General features: G+C 48.3%; 1 protein-coding gene across 1 annotated transcript; it reads right to left on the bottom strand.

Annotated features, from left to right (window-relative positions):
- Window positions 1-1,319: 1,319 nt before the first annotated feature.
- PtA15_2A544 (uncharacterized protein) lies at window positions 1,320-21,943 on the bottom strand (the record flags this gene model as incomplete). The annotated part of the gene is made up of 12 exons (XM_053166574.1): window positions 1,320-1,472; window positions 1,615-2,089; window positions 2,169-2,242; window positions 2,340-2,581; window positions 2,734-2,757; window positions 2,861-3,012; window positions 3,079-3,106; window positions 3,248-3,388; window positions 3,498-3,813; window positions 3,947-4,030; window positions 21,439-21,743; window positions 21,826-21,943. The coding sequence occupies 12 exons, from the start codon at window positions 21,941-21,943 to the stop codon at window positions 1,320-1,322; spliced, it is 2,112 nt and encodes a 703-aa protein (XP_053017782.1).
- Between the last annotated feature and the right edge of the window lie 1,022 nt (window positions 21,944-22,965).

Genomic DNA, 22,965 nt, shown 5'->3' with positions numbered 1-22,965 from the left:
AGCTCCGCACTCCGTAAGCACAGAATCCGCAAGTAACTTTTTAAAGTAAAGCTATGGTCACAAATATCTCCTTATAACTCTAGTACGTCCGTAAGTGTAAGTACAATGATGAGTAATCTGTAAGATGATAGGATAATAGGATAAGGAAAAGAAGAGAAAAATCCGTGAGCCCCCTTTTCCTGTCCTTCCCTCCACGCACATGGCCATTCCCACCCAATCCCGCACGTCTGACACTTTCCTGCACTAGTCCTCCAGCTCCGCCCGCTATTCCGCACGTTACTTTCCCAGACTCCGCTCCTCTCCAACACTTGATCTCCCACCGTCCTCTGTCTAGCCCTCACCAGTTGGTCTCTTGTCACCGCCTCCACCCCGGTTCCACCCGCTGGTGGAACCCGCTTTGGCTGTTGTGGCTCACCCGCTGACACGCCGCTGCTACCAGTCCACGTGTGTAATCCGCTGCAGTCCAGCCCTGTCTTTTCCGCTCCAATCCAAATACCCAATCCAAAATCTGTGATCCGCAATCCGTGCATTCCGGTCCGCGCGTGACTTTCCATAAGCTTTCCTAGCGCGCTTTCCTGACATCATCCTCAGTGCTTATGTCACCGGAATGCACTCTGCCTGAGCCGCTCTGTGCATTCCCACCTGCGCTACCCCCAAGTGGACATTCTACCACGCTTGCCTATATAAATTACCACAACAGTCACTGTGCACCTTGCACAGTGATTGTGCCAACAAAGGCACTTGTCCATTCAGGTGGAGTTACAATGGCGGCTTGGCTGGAGTATCCTGCATGTCAACTACAAGCAGTTGACCATGTGTTTTTTTGCAGTGTATTACATACTAGTCCTACTAAGCCTGTTGCATGGGTCCACAAGATATGATTGTGAGTTCCAAATCAAATCTTCCTGTGTTCATATGTTAACTTTGGCCTAATATTTAGAGCAAATCCAGTGGGAATGATTGGGCTGCTAAACCACATTCAGCACACAGTATGTATCAAAAACCAACACCTGGAAATGGTGCTATATAATATGTGCCAGTGGGATGCTAGTTTAGAGAATTGGTCCAAATTTGCTGCAGGATTGCAAGATTGGGCAGCCCTGCAGCCAGTTACAGAGGGACTTCGTTAAGTTAGAGTACAAGCTATGATACGGCGCACATAAATACAATGCGGAAATAGAGTGAAAAATATTGCTTAAATTGATAGAGAAACATGTTTATGCGGAGCAGTCAGCTAGAAATTATCTGCAAGCTAAGGATCCCGATATAAAGTTTTCAGTTAAATTCATCCCCAATCCAGCTAGTTGATTCAGAAGCCGTTATCTCAATCGACCGGCTTTAGGCGTAAATGTGACTTCAAATGGCTCCTCGATTAACAACAGGTAAGCGTCGGTCCATGAAGATTCAAAAGCTACAGGATCAAAGCCTTTGGCGAATGCAACGTCGTAGCTTGTTAATAACGTGGCGACAACCTGCAGATACGGGTGATTGTATCTTTGTCAGCCTTTGGTTACTGAGCAAGTGTGGGTTAGAAACATCTAGAGAAGACGAGAAACTGCGTATAATACGAGTGCTCTATAGTTTCCAGTGATCCAAAGCGCAGCACAAACTCACCAATCTCATTTCCATCCAGGCCAAATTTTTTGCAACACAAGCTCCTGGGCCAATTAAAAAGCTGAAAAATGCTCTTTCGTTCAACCTTTCGGTGCCTTCTCCTTCGCCCAACTTCTCTTTCTCTGGGTTTTTGAGCCAGCGCTGAGGACGAAATTCGTCAGGTTGATCAAAGTATCTTTCATCTCGCTGAACCGCATAGTTGCTAAAGCGAACTTTGGTTCCTTCAGGAATGTGCCTTCCGCAGATCACAGCACCTCCCGGAGGACACATGCGCTGAAGATTCGCAGGCGAAGGAGGCTGCAACCGCATGGTTTCTTGAAGACATGCGTTCAGATACGGAAGTTGGCCAAGCGTTGGCGGAGATAAATCGGGTGCAGCCATCAATTCTGCTTGCAATTCTTCCATGCAACTAGGATGCTTCAACATGTATAAGAAAAACGCAATGAATACCGTTCGGGTTGTATCTGAGCCAGTGCTAGAGTGAATTAAAGACGGGACACATGCTCAGGATTCTATCGACTAATAAGACACGATGGTCCTCTACTTGTGCTTACATCACCAATAAAGTGGAATCTGCTGCCAATTCCGCTGCGTTTAATCTTGTTCCAGTCTCGGTATCCTCTCCTAGCTAAACGGCAGAGCAGATGAACACACCACAACGTGATCAGCCTTATACCCAAAGGCTAAAATATTGTCGTGAGGTTGGGCAAAAACAATCTACTGACCAAATAGTGAAATACATCCAACTGAGACCCGAATCCCTGATTCCTGCGCTTCAGGAACATTGACCTGGTGAAATTCCTGAACTCAGATTGCTCTTTTCTTTGAGTACTTGGCCATGCCTTGACTAGTGGCGTCAGCCAGGGCATGTTGCGAACAATTCCAACTTGCCGAACCACTCGTCCCATGTGGGTCAATAGACGATGTTTTTCCTTCTGATTTTTTAATAAACCTGTCCCAGTAGGTGCTGTAATACCCGAGTGCAAGATGAAGCATGCAGATTAATAGGAATAAGAAATCATTAGCAGAATGTCGTCATTCGCGAAAATAAGATGTTCTGTGGGCTTCAGCCTCTTGTTACCAGCGCATGCAGACTGTAAAAATTACAAGTGAACAAACCTCCAAAGGCCATGTCACACATCGCTTCAAGTGTAGCAGATTGAAGGCAGGTGGATTGAAACCAAGAAAAAATATTAGCTGGCGAGGTAAGAAGAGATCAAAGACAAAACCAAAAACCCTAACTGACTGTCATAAACAAAGCAACCAAGTTGTAAACACAAGTCGACATTCTTCTTTTGCTTCACGTGGTCATCTATGACGCTGATCATTTCATCCAAACGGTTCTCGATTGATGGAAGATACTCAACGATTGCTTTTGGTGTAAACGCTTTATTCCATCTAAATCAAAGATTTGAGAAAACTATGTCTGATATCCACAGACTGTCTGAATTCGCGAAAACTTACATTCTTCGTCTAGTAGCATGCTCAGGCACTGTGAAAATATTGAAAAGGAAATCATTTGAATATTCTCAAGAGAACCCATCGATGAGATATAGCAAGTCCGAATGATGAGACTGGACGACCAGGTGCATGTCCAATTGAAGAAATGAGAGAGGAAAGCTATTGAACTAACATGTCTTGATGGTCAACACGCTGTCTCCTCCTAAGTCGCCCTTGGTAATCCCGCTATCATACGAAGGACCTTTGGGCCACCCTTTCGCACCCATAATGGTATATAAAGCTTCTATACTAGTTGTGTAGAGCTCATTGGGACCTGCCAATTAAATAAAAGAAGATACATAAGTCCACTATGTCTGTGCAGAGATTCTTCGAAATTCACAAACGCAAGAAATTGAGGGAGTAAAATTCAACTTCCAACTCACCAATTCGAACCCATTCTCCATACCTTTCACCCAATTCCTTCATTGTAAATCGTGTCCGACCTGAGTACGCTTCTCTCAATATCCAGGCTTGGGTTAGTGCCGCTAACTTTGGTCCAGGAAAAGATCTCAAATCGTGCCAAAACAGACGGTAGAAGGCTATCTGTATAGCCAGAGAAAAATTGAATGCTGAAAGGGCCAATAAACCATTGAAAAACGAATTTTGCAACAGGAAAACCAGCGGCATGAATAGAACTGCTTGAAAGACCAAGTAATGGAAGGCAGTGGGCTCATGACGCCTGAAAATGAAGTGTGCAAGCTTTTTTGTGAGGCAGGTGATCAAATTAGGAGAGCAACAATGGAATTCCGAATTTGGGTCAGCGATGACGCGGTCTGTCTCTATGTTTTTGGAGATCCGTGAGAGTAGAAATAATCCTTAAATGGTTACTAACAGCTGGAAGTAGTATCACGACCAGAGCAAAGAAAGTCACCGAAGTGAAGGCGTTCATTGATATAGTAGGGCAGTTCATCTCCCACTGTTCCATAAAAAAGGAAACTGGTTCCTCAAGGTTCGGAAGTAACCAAATCAAAATGGGCAGTGGCGCAGGATTAGAAGTGCTGCTTGGTGATGATGCGCTGCTTAGAAATTCTAGGCTGGACCAGTTGTGCTAAGAAACTAGGCGGGCGTTGAAGGCGTGCGTTGACGGATAGCAGAATACAAAGACCGGCAAGAAAAACGTAGGGACTGATGAAATGTTTATATACGCTTTCAAATTCAAAGCAATCGAAGGTGCGTCTTCATTCCACAGCAAATTTAGCTTGGCAATAGAAGCTGTTCTGTATATACAATAAAGGGCTTCTCGGGCTTTGTCGGGTCTAACTCTGATAGCACATGGTGTGGCTATATACACCACGGGTGAACTTTTATAAAGTTCGAAACCCGTAAGAGCAACCGCATCGGCTGCCTTTAGCTCGGATTAGCAGAGTTAAATCCCGCTCCTCAACCGCATCGGCCCCGATTAGACCGGAGAAACCTACCGCCTGGTCGATATTGGGACGCTAAAGGCCGGTGCCGCACGCGAACGGCGGGATATTGTCATCCTTACGACCCCGTTGCCCTAGTCCCATGCCGGCGTCACGAGTACGATTGTGAGAGTACGATTGTGAGAGCACACGTAGCGGTGAGTTGCGATTACTATATGACACCGCTTGCGGACGAGCAAGCCTCAGCAATGCAAGGGACCTCATTGAACACCGGTGCGAAAATGATCGTAATGGTAAATACCTTACACATCGCGTAACAATCCTGCTTAAGTTTGAACTTGAGTATTCCCTTGTGGCAGTGGAAATTAGAAGGATCGATCCCAGACTTCCGAATGGGCCTGTCGAACCTGTGACTACATAAATAATTTCATGCGCTTACAATCTGAAACCGCCTGAAGGCAAGTGCCACATGTCAGTGGGGAACTCCCTCCGTTGGATCAGTATGGACATTAAAGCTGCTCTGCAATGACTCTGCAATGTCCAAAATAACAGCAACGTATCGAAGCACAACACTTGCGTCCTCGAATATTACGCGAAATGGTAAAAAAACCACAAGATGGTAAAGCAGATGATATCAATGACGCAATACCTACACCACCGGTGCAGAAGGATGTCATCCGGAGGCTTCGGGGACTGTCGGGGTGACATCACCTGCCCCTGCAAGGTCAGACGTCGGAGTCGGGTCGCCACGGCGATCGTGAAATCAGCAAGGGTTAAAAATGGCCTACGTGAACCGTCCTACTATACATATGTATCTGGTGGGTATCAGGCACCGACCCCCCCCCCCCCCCCATCCTGTCTCGGGGAGGCGTCGGAATGATGCCATGGGCAAGACACCTACCCCTCCACAGGAAAGGGAGGAAAGGGCCCCGCTATACCCCGGGGGGAGGCGGGGAAACTAACCCATGTGGTGCACTGCTATTTGTCGGCGCCACTTTTGAAAAAGTGCGTGCCAGCCGGCGCCTCAAAAAGTCTAGGAGCTGGCGCCTTTGGCTGGGGGCGCCGGGGCGCCAAGTTCTTTTTGGTAAAACCATAAAATGGCCGGTTTTTCACTTATAAATGAAATTTTTAAGATTCTAAATGAAATTTTTAGCATATACTTATAGAAAAGATGACACATTTTCAAGCAAATCAAGATTCAACACAACTTTTTTGCAATATTTATGTGCACTTAGCTTGTTGTCTTCTTGACTGGTATTTTCTGAGATGGGACATCAGGAAGCCAGCCTATTTTGGACCATCGGAGGCTGAAGGCTTCAAGCAATCAGGTGGAGCAGGTAAAGGTTCTAGTTGAGGGCATGGTAAAGTAGATTCTGCTTTTTGAATGATTCAAGCAAGCTTCTAAACTAAGCCTCTCTGAGGGGGGCAAAGCGTCTGCAAAGGAGATTGCACCCCACATTGCACAAGCACAGGCCAGGTCCTGTCTGACAATGACAGTGGGCTGCTACGCTACACCAAAAAATGAGCTAACAGCTGATTACGCGGCCCTCTCCGCAGCATTGAACCACTTAAACTGGTGAGAATATTCTAGGAGCCTCCCTGATCAAAATGGCCCAGCTGGATTGTTGCATCAGGGATTCAGGACATCCTGGTTACCGGACACAGAGCCAAAATTCCATTTTCAGGAAAGTCCAGCTAACACGGTCTGTTTTGCAGCATTCAACTGCTTGCCTTACGTGGATTGAACTATAAGACTCCCTGAGGGATCAGTAAATTAGGACTGCACAATTCAGGGAGTTTGGAAAATCCTGTTGCCAGCTGTGCCGCTGTAATTGGCAGTTAGCTGATTTCTAGCGCAGCGTAGTGGCCCACCGTGACAGGCATATATACTGTGAACCTTGATTCACAGGGCCACCAGTGATTCAGATCCCATCATTAATGGCCCTGGTACTTGTTTCAATCTGTTTTTCAACTATGTGACACTCTTTCTCAGCCCTTGGGAAATTAGTTTTCCTGGGTGCTCACCAAACCCCATTTGTGCGCGCCTGGGTGCGCGGGTGCGGGGCGGGCGCACCTAGGCGCGCCATGGGGGGTGGCGCCAACAACCATATGTGGTGCACAGAGGACTGCCAGCGCGCCAGCTCCCACATCCCACAGCGGCACACGTCTCCGCATCAACCACAGCAGTACATTGCTAGTGGCCGCTGGCGAGTCACATATGTGGTGTTGCTCTGTGTGCCAGCGCACCAGCAGACTCAACACCTGTGCAATGCGGGAGTCGCGGGCACTCCTGATATTAGCAGGATGTTGCACAGGAACAACATCCTGGTGACATTATTGTTGGGGTGACATGGCAAAGTTTGTGTCTGACCAACATCAACCGGGGCATCTAGCTGATGCCAACCATCTCCCAACATCAATCATCACAGGGTATCCACACTGAAATCTTGGCGACACCGATGTCAGGGAAATGTTAAGAATCTGTGTGATTGCACTGGTGGTGTAGCTTAACAAAGTCACTTGGATGGAGGTCCGGGGAAGCTGCCAGCGCCTCCCACCAGAGGGGACTTGTGTTAAGTGGATGTCTTGACTCTTCCTGTTGGAATTTAGAAAGCTCTAGATTCCCCTCTCACTCCTAAATTAAGACACTTACCAAAACAACAAACAGCACACATGAAATGAATGAACTCCAGGCTCAGGAAAACAAACTACTTTTTACTGAAGATTATAATTTTGGGTGTGTAAATTGAGATCTGTGGGGCTCCCAGACTTGACAGGAAGTCGTCCAGCTAGACAGAACATGCTGGTTCTTAAACAGTTTAAATATGTTCCGTTAAAATCATTATTCTTATGTCTGTGCCTTAGATTTTGTCCAGATGGTCATTGTCAATGATAAGCTGAACAAGTGCTGATGACAGCGGGCACGAGGCGGGTCGAGTGTGAGGTGGGTGTGGAAGGATGTGGATTGTGTGGGTAAGACAAATCATCATACAAAGAAAGAAGTGAGGAGAGAGAGAATGAGAAGAAAAGAGAAACAAGAAACAAAGCATACCTGATGACAGCGGGCACGAGGCGGGTTGAGTGTGCGGTGGGTGTGGAAGGATGAGGAAAAGGTTCTTCCACACCCGCTGTCTCAGGTGTACATGAGGATGTGTGAAAGGTGACTAACAACAGAGTGACATGTGTGTGGCATACGGACGCGGAGGCGGAAATGGAAAAGAGAGATAAAACACTATGTGAACTAGCTCAACACCCCCCCTTGCTGCAGACATGGAACAGAGAAAAGAAAGGAGAAAGGGAAAGACAAGATAAAAAAAAGAAAAGATAGAGGGAAAGAAGTGGTAAGAAGAGAGAGATATGGATAGGGGAAGGAAAAGGAATGAGGAGAAAGACCGGGGGAGAATAAGAAAAGGGGAGGATTGAGGGAGAGAGAGAAGGTGGGATGGGATAGATAGGGGTTTGGAGGAGGGTGCAAAGGTGGCCGACGGAGAGAGAGAGGGGAGGGCGCCTACGGAACAAGACCAAACATTAACCTGTGTTTTTCTAGCGCGACTCGTGGCAAAGGCTTTGTTAGCATGTCAGCCAACATGTCCTTGGTGGACACGTGAAGGAGCTTGATGTTGCCGTCCTGAACACACTCCCGAATGAAGTGATAGCGAGCGTGTATGTGTTTGGTTCGAGCATGGTGTTCCGGATTTTTCGCCAGTGCCTCGGCCCCTTTGTTGTCGACATGTAAGGGTATAGCTGTGTCAGGACGGAGGCGCAGCTCGGTGAGAAGATGTTGGAGCCACAAGCCCTCTTTGCATGAGTCGGAGAGGGCTTTGTACTCAGCCTCCGTGCTGGATAGAGAGACCGTGGCCTGCTTACGGGATTTCCAGGAGATGGCCCCGTTGCCCACTCGGTAGGTGTACGCAGACGTAGAGTGCCTATCGTCCCGATCCTCCGCCCAGTCGGAGTCAGAGTATCCGGACAGAGTGAGAGACCCGCCTAGTTGAAGCTTGAGATTCTTTGTTGAGACCAGATAGTTGAGGATTCGAAGAGCGGCGTGCCAGTGAGCTGCGGATGGGTCCCGCAGATGTTGGGATAGTCTGTTAACCGCGAAGGAGATGTCCGGGCGGGTGCATTGAGACACCCACAGAAGAGAACCAATGAGTTGGGGATAGGGGCCGGGCGACGGTGGGTCGGCCGGAGTTCGATGCCGGAGATTCTTGAAGTTTGTGTCGGTAGGTGTGGACACAGTGGTGTGATGATCGCCAAGGAAGCGTGTGCAGATTTCGGAGATATAGTGAGACTGATTGATGAAGACCGCTTTATTCGAGATATCGCGGGTGATTTTCAGAGAGAGAAAGTGATTCAGTTCCTCGTCCGCTCCAATCTTAAAGCGCTTCCCTATATTCGATATAATGGAGTCAACAAACCCCGGCTCGCCTACAATTGCCAGGTCGTCGACGTGGGTTGTTAGCGCGCCAACAAGCTGGCCCGAATGGATTTTGAAGTAGAGGGTTGGGTCGTATTTCGAGTTCTTGAGACCCAATTCCAGGAGGGCCTTGTGGAGCTTGATGTTCCACTGACGAGGGGATTGCTTCAATCCGTAGAGAGATCGGGTAACTTCACAGACCCAGTCGGGATGTCGAGGGTCTTCAAAACCGGGAGGTTGCTCCATGAAGATTGGCTGATCGAGATGACTGTTGAGAAAGGCCGTTTTAAAATCGACCTGGCGACCTTTCCAGTTCCTGTTTGCTAGGAGAGAGAAGATGAGCCTCAAGGTTTCCAAGCGCAGGGTCGGCGAGAAAACTTGATTGTAGTCTAGACCCTGAACTGTTGAGTTGTCTGTTAGTCTGCTACCATGATGTATCACCACAGTATGGAGGGCTGTTGGATTGTCCCATGAGCACTACCAACCAACCACCCAGCTGGCAGTCACAAGCGTCTGTAGCCTAGTTGGTAAAGGCAGCACTCTAGTATGTGTCTCAGCATAGCTGAGGTCGTGAGTTCGACTCTCACCAGACACATCTTCATTTTACAGTCTCTACAGGTTATGAGCCCAGAGCTACCTGAGCGCTACTTGCTTACAATAGAGACTTGATGAATTTGTGAATGCTTACTTGTAAGACCACGCAAACCCCTATAAGCCTACATCTAGATCACGGGTTCAATCCCTACGCTGATCATCTTTCCTGGGTCTCATTCCCACTCTCTCTTGGGGTCAATCCCCACTTCCCATCATGTAGCAAGGGGGGGGTGTTGAGTTGTCTGTTAGTCTGCTACCATGATGTATCACCACAGTATGGAGGGCTGTTGGATTGTCCCATGAGCAGTACCAACCAACCACCCAGCTGGCAGTCACAAGCGTCTGTAGCCTAGTTGGTAAAGGCAGCACTCTAGTATGTGTCTCAGCATAGCTGAGGTCGTGAGTTCGACTCTCACCAGACACATCTTCATTTTACAGTCTCTACATGAACCTGGGTGTAGCCCATAGCGACAAGGCAAGCTTTAAGCTTTTGGATGGAGTGGTTGGGTCGGCGCTTCACCTTGAAGACCCACTTTGATTTTATTATCTTCCGTTTTTCCGGTCTGGGGACTAGGCGCCAGGTTTGCATTCCTAGGAGTGATGCAAATTCCTCGTCAGCAGCCTTAAGCCATCGGTGTTTGTTGGGAGACTTGAGGAGTTGTCGCCAAGTTTTAGGGGTGTCGACCTCTGAATCTGCAACGGTATTTTTGGACCACTGCCCGTAACGATCAGGGGCCTTCCTTTCCCGACCGCTGCGGCGAGCAGGCGGAGGCGGGGAAACTGGCTTTGGAGGCGGAGGAGGGGCTGGAGTCGGCGGAAGCTGCGGGGTAGGCGGATGTGAGGAAGCGGGAGAGGGGGGGGACGAGGGAATAGGAGGAAGATCAGGAACAGGGGGAGAGGGGGGGGGGAGGGGAGGAAGAGTGATGATTGAGAGATCAGGTGATTGACGGCTAGCAGGTGGGGAAGATGGAGGAGATTGAAAGTTAACGGAGTCGGAATGGTCAGAATCTGAGGATATTTGCTGTGGCAGGCGAGCCGCATTCCCGGGTGCGTGGATTGAAGCAGTCAAGCGGCAATCAAAGCGTGGTTGGAGGGGAATGTTCAGCGGAGGAAGATCTGGTGACGGCGTGCGGGCCGGAGGGTGCGAGTCAGAGGTCGATGAGGGATTTTGACCCGGGCTTGAAGGGGCGAGGAGAGGCGCGGTTTCTTGAGAAGGAAGTGCCGGGGTTTTACTGGGTTGTAGTTGAGACCAATCGATTTCTGTTGCAACGGAGAGAGGGGATGGAGCGAGCTTGGATCCGTAGGGAAAGGAGAAATCATGGAATACAACATCCCTGGATTTCAGCACTGACCGGCGCTCCAAATCCCACAGCCTATACCCGTTCCCATCCAAGAGGTAGGAGAGGAGGATGGAGGAACGAGCCTTGTTGTCCAACTTTTTCCGATTCGCCTCTGGGACCTTGTATCAGGCTAGGCACCCAAAGGGATGGACGGAGTTGATGTCGATCGTTGATTCGCCAAGGATAGAGGCTGGAGTTTTGAAACCGACGGGAGTGTGGCATGGGACTGAGTTGTAGATAAATAGAAAGTGTCGAATTGCATCTGCCCAGAAGGATTTGGGGAGATTAGCAGTTAGAAGGGAGGATCTGACAAAGTTGCTGATGGTCCTGTTTGTCCGCTCGGCTACCCCATTCAGCTCTGGGGAGTGGGGAGGACCTGGCTCGTGTTTGATACCCGCAAGAGATAGGTACAACGTGAACTCATTGGACAGATACTCGCCGCCGTTATCTGTTCTTAGGGAGAGGATTTTGTGGGAGCCGCTTTTTTCGAAGAAAGTGCGAAAGAGTTTAAAACACGCAAATGCGTCGCTTTTTGATTTCATTGGGTAGATTGAAAGAGATTTGGAACAGTCATTGACAAATGTAATGAAAAATTTATAGCCCTCCCTCGAGTTCACCTCGTACGACCCAACGTCTGAGTGAATAATCTGGCCAGGGAGTGAGGAACGGTGGGAGGATCGGGACTTGAATGCTTTCCGAGGCATTTTGGCTTGTACGCATATCGGGCATTGTTGTACGTCAATCTCATTCATTACTGTCGGAGTGATTCCGTGCGTTTTCAGGAGAGTTTTGAGTGGTTTTAGGCCGATGTGGGAGAACCGCAGATGGTATGCCATCAACGAGTTGTCTAAAGGTTTTGGGGAAAGGGTTAGGGAAGAATTCGAGCTTACAGGCTCGGCCGGTAAGTAGTAGAGATTGCCTTGTCTGTAGCCTCTTCCTTCGAGGTCTCCGGTGATTTGGGCTGGTGGTGAGGCAAAGAAATCGCACGAGTTCCTTGTGAATACAACCGTCAGACCTGCGTCGCACAAGGCTGCCACCGAGAGAAGAGGTTCGTGGAGTGCTGGGACCACGAGGGACTTGACCATCTTGTCGCCTGCGATTGGTAGTCTGAGAAGGCCTTTATGAGAGGCCTCGACTGCTGAGTGATCGGCCAGTCTGACTGGAGTGCTATCTGGCTTCGGGTGATCAACTTGCGAGAAATCCGGCGTCATCGACATTGAGCAGCCCGAGTCGATGTTGATATCCCCCCCTCGCGCAAGGTCGGAGGGGATGGAAAGAGAAACCACTGCGTTGCCGGCCGTCACCTCGATTTCGGATCCGGAGTAGTCTGATTCGCCGTCCTCTTCATATTTGTGGGGAGATTGTCCTAAGGTAGCCGCCGAAGTCCTGCCCGCCCGAGCAGCCGGTTTGGTGGAAGTAGAGGACTTATCTTGTTGACTCGCTTCCCAGCGCGCCTTTTGGGCAGCTTTATGATCCGCGATGAGCTTCCTGGTGTTGTTGCAGGAGTTGAGATCATGTGAATCGCTGTTGCACAGCGGGCATCTGCGCGGTTTTTTGGAAGAGTCGCCCTTGGTAGCTTTGGACGTGTTAGACGAGGGAGGCGGCCTTGAAGAGTTGGCTTTGGTGGATGAGACTGAGATAATGTCGCCTTGAGACTCGCGACGTATAGCTTCGTTCTTGAGGGCTGAAACTATTGTTTCCGTTTTTACGCCTTCTTGATTCATGAGAGCGGAGACACAGTGGAGCCAATCGGGGGGAATCGAGCTGAGAAGAGCAGCGTTATGGACGTCGTCCGGGGTTAGGGGTTTTTCGGGAGTGACGAGCGAGTTTAAGCGCTCGTAGTAGTTAGCCAACGTCTCGATGTGGGAGTTGATATCGCTGCCTTCCATGCGAGCATTCACCAGCTTTCTGATCCAGTAGACTCGACCTCCGGTCGAGGAGTCTTGATGAGGCCGGGAAAGATTGTCCCATATCTTTGCTGCGTTGTCTTCGTCGGCAAGATGACGGAGATTTGCTTCATCAACAATCTGGACTAGGACCGCACAGACAAGGTCATTGTCTTCCTCCCAGGTGTGAGGTCGGAGGTTAGCGGCGACGGAGGTGAGAACATGATTGACTTTTGCTGATTTAAACACCCGGAGGACAACCTTTTTCCAATTGAGAAAGTTGGAGTCGGCGCCCGGTGCTTTGAGAATTGGAAGTCTGGCCGTAGAGATTTTTGCGGTAGAGGCAGACGTCGAGGGTTGGAGAGCGACGCTGGTGTGAGTGGGTGGGTTCTCTTTTGTGTCGTTCAACATTTGTAGGAGAGAACGCTAGAATTGATCCTTTTTGTGGGTCCACACGTGCAAGTACTCGAAAGAAAGCCGGTATTTTACGTGCTTGGCGAGATCGTTCGTAGCTGGAGGCTAGATGGTGCTCATAACCTGATAAGCTGAACAAGTGCTGATGACAGCGGGCACGAGGCGGGTCGAGTGTGCGGTGGGTGTGGAAGGATGTGGATTGCGTGGGTAAGACAAATCATCATACAAAGAAAGAAGTGAGGAGAGAGAGAATGAGAAGAAAAGAGAAACAAGAAACAAAGCATACCTGATCAGCGGGCACGAGGCGGGTTGAGTGTGCGGTGGGTGTGGAAGGATGAGGAAAAGGTTCTTCCACACCCGCTGTCTCAGGTGTACATGAGGATGTGTGAAAGGTGACTAACAACAGAGTGACATGTGTGTGGCATACGGACGCGGAGGCGGAAATGGAAAAGAGAGATAAAACACTATGTGAACTAGCTCAACAGTCAATGGAATTTAGATATGCCCCTCTTTGAATGCCTGGTATAAACAAAATGGATGGCAGCTTTGAAAGAGGTACTTGTGGTGTATGCCTATGCAACCCCCTATCCCAAATGTAGTTCCTCCTGGCACTGAGCTTATGTAATAAAGATTCCTCTGCAAAGGCAACAGTGTACTAAAGTTGCTAGCATGGGGACTTCAGGAATTTGTCAAATTGTGAAGCCAATTTTACACTCCAAAAAAAAAGGCAATGGATGACTTCTATTCTAATCTGCAACCTTCATGTCAGATATCCATCTAGACCCATTGAAAAGGATGGATTTTTTGCAGGGAGATTTAGCTTTTGAGGCTTTCAATCAATTATGTATAAAGTGTAAGTATTAGATTGGGCAAGTTGGGTTGAGTACTGGGAGGACCCCAGAAAGCCCCTGTCATCCTTAGAGTCAGCGCAGCTGACCTAAAGTCTGCCTTTTCTACCTTTTCACATATGAATTACTTCACATCTTTTTAATCTGATATCCTTGTTTTAACTCCTGATTCTGTTTCCCCATGCAATTTTAACCCTAGTTACAACTCACCACTTCTTTGTAACTCTACTCCTTCCATGGGTTCTTGAGTTGTGGCACACATGCACAGCAGTGACGTGTAAGCGCTACCAGGCACACCAACCACACGTACATATGTAATTACATAAGCAAACTATGAGAATTTTTGAATTAAGGATTCCCCTTGCATTAGGAGGATGCACAGACTTCAGAAAACCAAAACCACACCCCTAGATAGCCCAGGATCACCCCAAAGAGGATACCACACTCCCAGTACACCTACCATCAATGGTGAAACAAAATTTAACAAATGCAATACGTTTATTGTATAGGCATATGCTTTGTATTGTATTTATTTTTGAATACAAAATGTCTTGGCGTATTTGTATTGCATTGGTCACCCAATACAATACAATACATTCCAAAAAAAATGTATTGAACGTGCCAATCCACAAAATATTACATTTGGGGAGGGCAATAAATTATGCAAAAAATACATTGTATTGTATTGGCAAAAAAATAAAATACAAATACCATGTATATGCTATACAAAACAATACAATACATGCCATATACAAATACACGTATAGTATTTGCTGCACCATTGCTCCCATCACAGCAACGGTGGGCCGCTACGATACATTAAGTCTGTATCTCAGCGCAGCGTAGCGGATCTAAACTACAAATGACGGGGTTTTCTGTTAGCAGACAGTGATTGCCTGCTACTGCTAACAGGCACCCCTTGAAACTACAGGGCCTCTACCGCCGCTATCAGCGCTAGCAGTGCTATTCAAGCGCTAAAACAGCTGATAGCACTGTTAGCGCCCCTTAGTGTAGCGTAGTGGCCCGTAGAGGGCGCTACAGCTACCGGCACTGTGTCAGGAACTACGCAACACTAAACTAGCGGATAGCGCACGCTACGGATATTTTAGCGTAGCGGCCCACCGTTGATCACAGGCACCTAGAATATTGACAGTAAGTATATTATTTCTTTGAACCTTGCTTATCCCAGAGTGAAACTCTGTGTCTCTTGATTGTTTCTTCTTTATTCCTCTTCACCTCAAATCCACTCAAGATCAAGGTTACTCTGTTAATCCTACTGAAAATCAGAGCAGATTAGTTTACTTTTCTGTGTCTCCCCACCATATCCTTGGTGTGGGCGGAGGCTGTAACCCATTTTGGTCTGGCACAGCTGTCCTTACAACTTTTCCAGCTTTTTCAAGTTGAATTTGAGGATCCTCTTACAAAGAAAAGATAGACCACCTCCTGATCATATCTCTCTCTTTCACTATTTATTTTTATAGCTCTTTATCCCAAGAAATAAAAGCAGTGCCTTCCCACTTCCTTGTGTCCTGTTTTCACTTAGACAAAGGCTCACAGCCCCTACAAAGCCAATTCCTGAAGCACATATCTACAGATCAAACAAGGTTATCCAATCACGTTGGGGACTCCCTTGTAATACTCAAAAGTGGTTGTGAAACCCTTTTGCTGAATGGAGAAGGGGATGGTAGAGTTGCAAGCTCTGCCCTTCTTCCTACCAGATAACAATACCCACCAAGGTAATCTTGGCAATTGATAATCACATGATAGGATTGTTGGTTCAAGATGAAGTTGTTTGATCAATGTGTGTGTAATATGGAGTTTTAATGAGTGTTGGTGATGAATATGTGAAGAGGGAGAATTGAACTGAGGTTGGATGAGGTATTGTTATCAATTTCAAGAGTGAGGATGGAACCAAGGTTGGCTCAGGTGAGGCGTGAAGGGTGTGGGAACACTATGCTTCAACCAGGATTGGAACCAAGGTAAGGGTACTGGCACTAGGCACTTGTTTATTGATGACAAGAAAAATGTGTTAGACTTTTATTGCACTTGTAAGGGTAATGAGATGAAATTGTAGGTAGTATATAATTGGGTGTGATGTGGAGTGATATGGTGTGATGAGGGGGGAATTGCCAGCATGAGGAACAAATGGCTGGAGAGAGGCCTACTTTTATACCCATGGGTGAGGGAGTTTAGCTCCAGGGGAACAGGATTTGGTGGGCTAAATAGCTAATGGGGTACATCCCTACAACATATAGTTTGACAGGAGCACAGCCTCAAATGGGCCTACCCTAAGGAAACAGGGTGCTACCTACAACAGAAAGGGTACAACCCCATGACAGGGTATTATAAATACAAGTGAAAGTATGCATATTTAATGGAAAGTCAGATTGAAGAAAAACAAGAAAGAGAAACATTCCCTGCAATAGGTTGAAATCTGTGTAACTCCTAAACCAGTGGAGATAGAGGGGTCATTCCAGTGGGTGACTGTAGGGTATTTCGTGTGAAAAGTCCATTTCTGGGGTTAATTTTACAATATCTTTCATGTTTAAAGAAGAAAAGGATTTTTTTATATTTCTCTGTATAGAAACACAGGAATAAATATTACAGCGTCACCACATTGTGTCATTTCCAGTAGTGTTGAGTTTTTGGCCTCTGGCCCCCACTGGTTGCCTTCTGTCTCCTTTATGATTTTTCTCATACTTCTCTCATCTAGTATCCCTGAAATCCTTGTCCCACCTTATTATGCACAGCTCACCCAGTATGTTGTCTTTTATTCATGTCATGCTGCTTTTCTTACTTAACTTGTAGACCTTGTTCCCTGTTTTAGATTATACTTTTGGCTTTCCTGAATACTAATATTCTCTTGTGTGTACACGTTGAGGGACTCCTGTCCGTGCTAGGCAGTGGCAGTTGTGCGAGGGGAAGGTGCTTTGAGAGCTGCCCTCTGGTGGTGGTCCGGAGTGATGAGCGGAGCCGGATCAGTGATAGCTTTGGGGGTTGGTGGTTTTGAGATGTTTGCTGTGGTATTTGATCCTCAGCAGCCTTTGTTTTGTTTGATAATAGGATGCAGAGTTTTCTTCAGAAAGAGAAGGAAGACTGATGTAGAACTAGATGGTGATAACTGATGAAGGTGATGCGGTGTGGTAGACGGAAAAGTGAAAAATCAAACGTTTTTTCTATACTACATATTTACTCACAATACGCCTCAAGATACAACCAAATGGACCTCAGAAATGAATTTTACGGCCAATTTTACCCCTATTCACCACTGGAAGCGTCACTGGAACCCCACTGAATTGGAAGTTACACCCTCTTGGACCCTCATGGACACGGCACTGCCAGCATATTTGGCTAGGATGAAGTCATCCAATTTTAACTGGGATGCACTCAACCAATCTTAAATGGGTTGATCTCAACCAATGAAATGTAAAACCAAGGGGGGTCCCTTGGATTTGTACTTCATCAGTTGAGATCAACCAAATTTAAATTGGTTGAGTGCATCCCAGTTAAACTGGGATGACTTCATCCTCGCCAAATATGCTGGCAGTGCGGCCAGCCCCAGTCATCCATTTCACAGCTGGGCATTCTAAAAGAATTGTGATTTAAGATTTATTGCCTAAATGAAACCGACACACTGGAAAGAAACAATTTAGAAAATGAAGAACATGTGAGATTGAAAGAGGAATTGAGAAGAGAATAGAAACCAACAGTTTGACGAGCAGAGACATAAAAGATATGGCTGAGAGAGTATTGAAGAACTGGGGGCGAGGACAGAGAGTGCAGAGGCTAGTTGGGTAGTTGATCTGAGGATAGGAGTAATCTGAGGGTAATATCTCACCAGACAAGAAGAAGGAACAGTTTGAGATGAGAATGAGAGATAGGGAAAGAAGAGAGTGAAGAAGTGAGTAGAGGTTGTGAGTATTGAAGGTGTTGAGGTTGAAGTTGAGGAAGTGGATTTGAGGTTGAAGTCGAGGAAGTGGTTTGATGTTATCGAGGATAGTTGATGTTTCAGGAGATCGGGGATAAGGAAAGAAAAGAGGGAGGAAAATGGAAAGAGACGGGATGAGGAAGAGAACGTGGAATGGGAAGTGTCACGGGTGTGACAGAGTTGTGAATTTTACACATTCACGTGTGAGGTGAGGTGTAGAAAAGACGCCTAAGGCCTTTGGTTTGGGCCGTGCCTACTAGGCGGGCGCAACCCCTTAGGGTTTGCTTGGGCAGACCCAGGAACTACACCGGTAGCACCTCAAGTCTGCCCGGTACGGGCTGAGGGGAGTCTGTTTCTTTCTCTCTCTCCTATACTTTCTCTTCCCTGCCGGAACGCCCGGTCAGGGAGAGTTCCCCTTTCTTTCTGGGGAAATAGAAGAGGAGACCTTTGAGTAGAGAACCTTTTTTTCTCTCTCCTTTGGGGACATAACTCTTGGGTAGCTTTGGTCTCTCTTGCCTTAGCACAGAGATCCCCAAAAGGCCGGAGCCCGCTCCCACAGCTCAGGGGTAGCCTGATCCCGGCTCCGTGCCTATACCCATCCCTCAGCGCTGCCACTGTCCGCGGTGTATGCTGCCGTGGTTCCTTCAATATTCATTGCATTTATCTTTTTAGTGTTCAACTTGTGTTATTAGCTCTTCAAGGTCTCGTGGGATTTCAATGATCATTTGATCTCTCCCTCTGTGACCATCCCTGATTCCTCTGGATAGCGCGTCGGCGCGGTTTTCCGCCGAGACGACCCGTTTTGCGACGAGGTTGATTTGGTGTTCAATAAGCGTCTTCTGGATGATTTTCCACTCCGAGTTGACGAAACTGTCCCCGGATTTCCTTTTGAGGATGACGTATTCTGTTGTCGAATTGTCGGTCCACACAATAAATGTCTTTCTTCCTTTTGCTCCCATCTTTATCAGCATCATTAACCCCAGTCTGACGGCAATGGTTTCTAGTCGTGCGATTCGTTCTTTTTTGGAGTCCTTGCATAACCCCTTTCCTAGCCGTTCCGCTGACCGCAGGCGGAATTGGACCCATTTGCGGCCAATTAGCACCCCAATTCCAAATTTTGTTGACACGTCACCTACCCAGCCAATCTCAGTTGGGTCCGGGTTTGCAATGAGTCGTGTAGTATCAAAGCTGAGAAGAGTTGACAGCCACTCGTGCAGGTCCTCATTCACGTCGTCCGGGACAGGTCTCTGTGAGCTCCGGTCTATCCATTTCATTAGCCATTTATACAGGCTGCATAGATAGCAGCGTAGCTGCGGTAACATGTACGACACGTGATTAAGTCGGCCAACCAGTATCTCGACCTCCGCGTACCTGAACTTGGCCCCTAGCTCTGTGTATACTCTAATCTGCTTGATCCGTTTCTTCAGTTTCTCTGCCGGAAGTCGCACCGTTTTCTTTTCTCCGTTCCAGATGAACCCAACATATTTCTGTTCCGTCAGGAAGGGCAAGAACTTCTCCAGATTTGTTTTAACTCTGAGCTGGTCCGATCTCTTCACTATTTCGGCCATTTCTACGGTGGATTCGGCGCTTTTCACAAACATGTTATTGTCAACCCATCTAAAGATGGTGAGTACGTCCAACTCCCGCATCATCTATTTCTTCCAGGCGTCCGCTGGTCTACCAAACGTACCACATCCGGCGACCCCGCCAAAAGTAATTCTGGTGTCTAATAGTAGCTCGTCTTCGAATGTCCGTACCATGAGGTACGGCCATTGCTCCGGCGCTGTCGGGATCTGGCGATGGGCCTTTTCCCAGTCAAAGATGGCGAGTAGGACCGGTTCCTGTAGCTCTCGAATAAATTTGGCTATGATGTTGAAGTTGTCCCAAGTGGTCGTAAAGTCGGATGATTCCACAAATGAATTCACTGAGGGTACACCTTGCCTACCGTGTGAGAAGGAGAGATCGTTGATTGGTCTGAGTGAACCGTTGCCATTGATGACTGCACCCAGCGGACTGGTCCTAAAGAACTTGAAGTGCTTGAGGACTTCCTCCGGGCTAAAGGGGCCAAACATCCGGCCCGCTGCGAGTTCTTTCTTAATGGACTCCTGGATCTTCACCTTTGCCTGCCATGCCGAGTCATGGTTTGGTGGGGAGTAAAACGGGTCGGGGCCTTCCACTACGTGATGGGGTATCCCTTGGTCAAACCCTTTTGCAAAGCCGCGGATAACGTCGGCGAATTCAGGAAGCAGGTCCCATTTACGGAGGGCTTTTTCCCACTCTGAGATGTTCATCTCAAATATACTGTGGTTGGCCACCTCATCTGTTGTCTCTCTGTTGTCGGTTTCCTTACCACAACACTAGTTGACCCAGGGGGCTTGTGGGACTCAGTTTGGCACGGTTTGTCCCACCACATCTGGCTATAATTGCGCGGATAGATATAGAAATCAGAAATCAAATTCGTCTTCTAACAACAATCAGTGAGGGGGGGGGGGGGGGGCTTTGGGGTTGGACAGCTGTGAAAATAATATGGCTAAACAAAGGGGGATGGGGGGGGGGGTGTGTGTAGCCCGTAACATCTCCTGTGATTGCTAAGCAGGCAAGGAAGTAGCATTGCCTTACTAGTTGTGTCCCCGCCCTTTGCCGCGGTCATTCCCCCAATTGTTGTTGCAATCATGGGCCCAATTGTTCTCTCGTTCGTTGTACCCGTTGTCCCATTGGCTGCCTTTGTAGCCTTGAGACCTCGGTTGGCGCCCCAAACCTTGTCCACGATCCGGTGACTGGCCCCGGTTTTGGTTGCCTTGTCCCCTGCCTGGTTGATGGTTCCCTCTGTTGCCCTTCGCCGCTGTCCCGCTGGTGTTTGCCTGTCCATCAGTTTTTGTCGGATCGCGGCCTGTGACAGGGTCCCAAGTTTTCCTTTCTCCTCCTTTCGCGTACGGGTTCTCAGTGAAATCGATCTCATCGAATTTCCGTGTCCGAGCAATGATCTTTTGCGCAATCTCTTCGTTGCGCACCGAGATGTTGGTAATCGACACCTGGCCTCCTGGTATTACCACACAATGGGCGAAGGCGTTCATTCTGACGTTGATATCATACCTGAGACCCGTCATGAAACCGTACTGCGTCACAAGTTGATCGCAGATCCGCTTGTGACCTAGGAGCCAGCTCGCAAACTTCGGGTAGTTGCATATCCGGAGCAGGGCTGCGTGAAACCCTTGATGATTTATTGACCGCTCGGCGTAGGTCTGGGTGTACTCGCACAGGTAGGAGTATCCCGTGTACCTATATTTATCCGTGTTATTCTCATCCGCTTTCGACCGCTTCTTGGCGTAGTGGATGATAGCCTTATCCTGCCACACCTCATTGAAGATCATGAGTGGCAGGGGGCTCCGTAGCTCCCGTAGGTTTCTCTCGAAGAAGGGTGTGAAACCGACGTCATGGCTGGCTGGCCTCGCGGCATCGTCAAAGATGATGCCTCCGGGCATTGCATCGGCGGGTCCGACGGGGGTTATGAGGCCCCATGACGGGTCCTCTACTGGGTTGGGAGTGGGTACTGCCATAAGAAGGTTTTGGGTTGCCTTCTCCGTTGGTTGGGGGCCGGTACGGCTCGGTTGAGTGGTTTGGAGGTCCTCCCCGGCTCCTCCTGACGGTTCTCGGCCTTGCTTCCCAAGTCCTGAGCTGATGTTGAAGTACATCAAAGCCAGGGCTTTGTTGCCCTTCTCTTCCGCGGCGAGTCCTTGCCTGACCATCTCCGTCAACAGGTCCTCGCTCCGTGCACCGGTGTCCTGGCGCTTCGATGGGCTGAGGAGCTCGATCTCGCCGGGGTTGGCAAGATTAGCATCTACAGTTGGTCACAGTAGTGCGTCAAGGCTTAGTATCTTATTCGGTGTGTACTGATGTCTGGACCAAAGGATCACTCTTACCGGCTTGTCTCTTGTTTGACGAGTTGCCTAGCAAGCCTTTATAGCGCTCTGCAACGGTAGCTGTGCCTGTTGTATCACCTGGTCTGGTACTCTCGCCGCTGGCCAACGGGCCTTCCATTGGATCAGGTAATGCTCCGCTGGCTGGTGGGCCTTCCCTCGGGGTGGAGGAACCTGTTGGTGTGGCCTCCATTGGGGTCTTGGAGGAAGCTCGAGTCGTCCTGTCTGTTGGGGCGATTGCTTTAGTTTTCTTTGGTTTTGGGGCTTTGCTGGTGAGGGTATCTTTGACTATTTGCTGGGAGAGTTGGTCTTCGCTTTCCGGGTTCTTGTCTGCGCTCGCCTGTGCCATTTGTTTGAACTGATCGCTGATCTCTTGACGGCGGTCGGTCATGGTTTGGCAAAAATTTTCCTCAAGCGGTGTTGACTGCGGTGAAATTTCCGGCAATTGGACCTAAAAAGTTCTGGCGTTGGATCTTAGGTATTCTAAGTTCGGCTTGGCCTGAAACTTTGTGCGGGGGTTGCCCCGTTGTGGGTCTGCCCCACAGCCACAGTGCTGTCGCGCTGTCTGGCTCCGCTTGATGTGGGTTCATTGGGCGCCGCTCCATGGACCAGTCCCACATCCGCTACGCTCCTGTAAGCAGACATCAACCTGTCACACCCCTCAAGTCCCCTTTCCCAGGTATACACCTACTCAGCCCCAGCCAAACACATACTCTTTTCTATCCCTCTTATCTCCACTGCTTATGCAGGGGACCAACCCCATTTCTTCTGTATTTGAAATTTCCCCACTTCGTTTATGCACTCCTTGCATTAGTATGACATCATCTTTCATTTCTCACCCCACTTTCTGCCTGTATTTAGTATCTTCTGACACCACTTGTACGCAGCCCACCAGCTAAAATCCCTCATCCAGGGTCCCCCTTGTAGCTAAAATCCCTCACATTTGTCTATATAAGGAGCTCTCTCCCCCAGTTCAGTACCCACCAGTTATACAGATATCACCCATTAGCCTTTATCATCACCCCTACACTTTATAACATTACCATATCATCCCTCTCATCGGCAATAACCACTGAGCTCACTCTCATATTCTCATACTCTCATATCTCCTGGTTGCATATCACACACCTGTCACAAGTTACC

The sequence above is a fragment of the Puccinia triticina genome, chromosome 2A, assembly GCF_026914185.1.
Source record: "Puccinia triticina chromosome 2A, complete sequence".
NCBI classification, from domain to species: domain Eukaryota; kingdom Fungi; phylum Basidiomycota; class Pucciniomycetes; order Pucciniales; family Pucciniaceae; genus Puccinia; species Puccinia triticina.
Note: the sequence above shows the minus strand (reverse complement) of the source record. Positions and strands in the feature narration are given on the sequence as shown.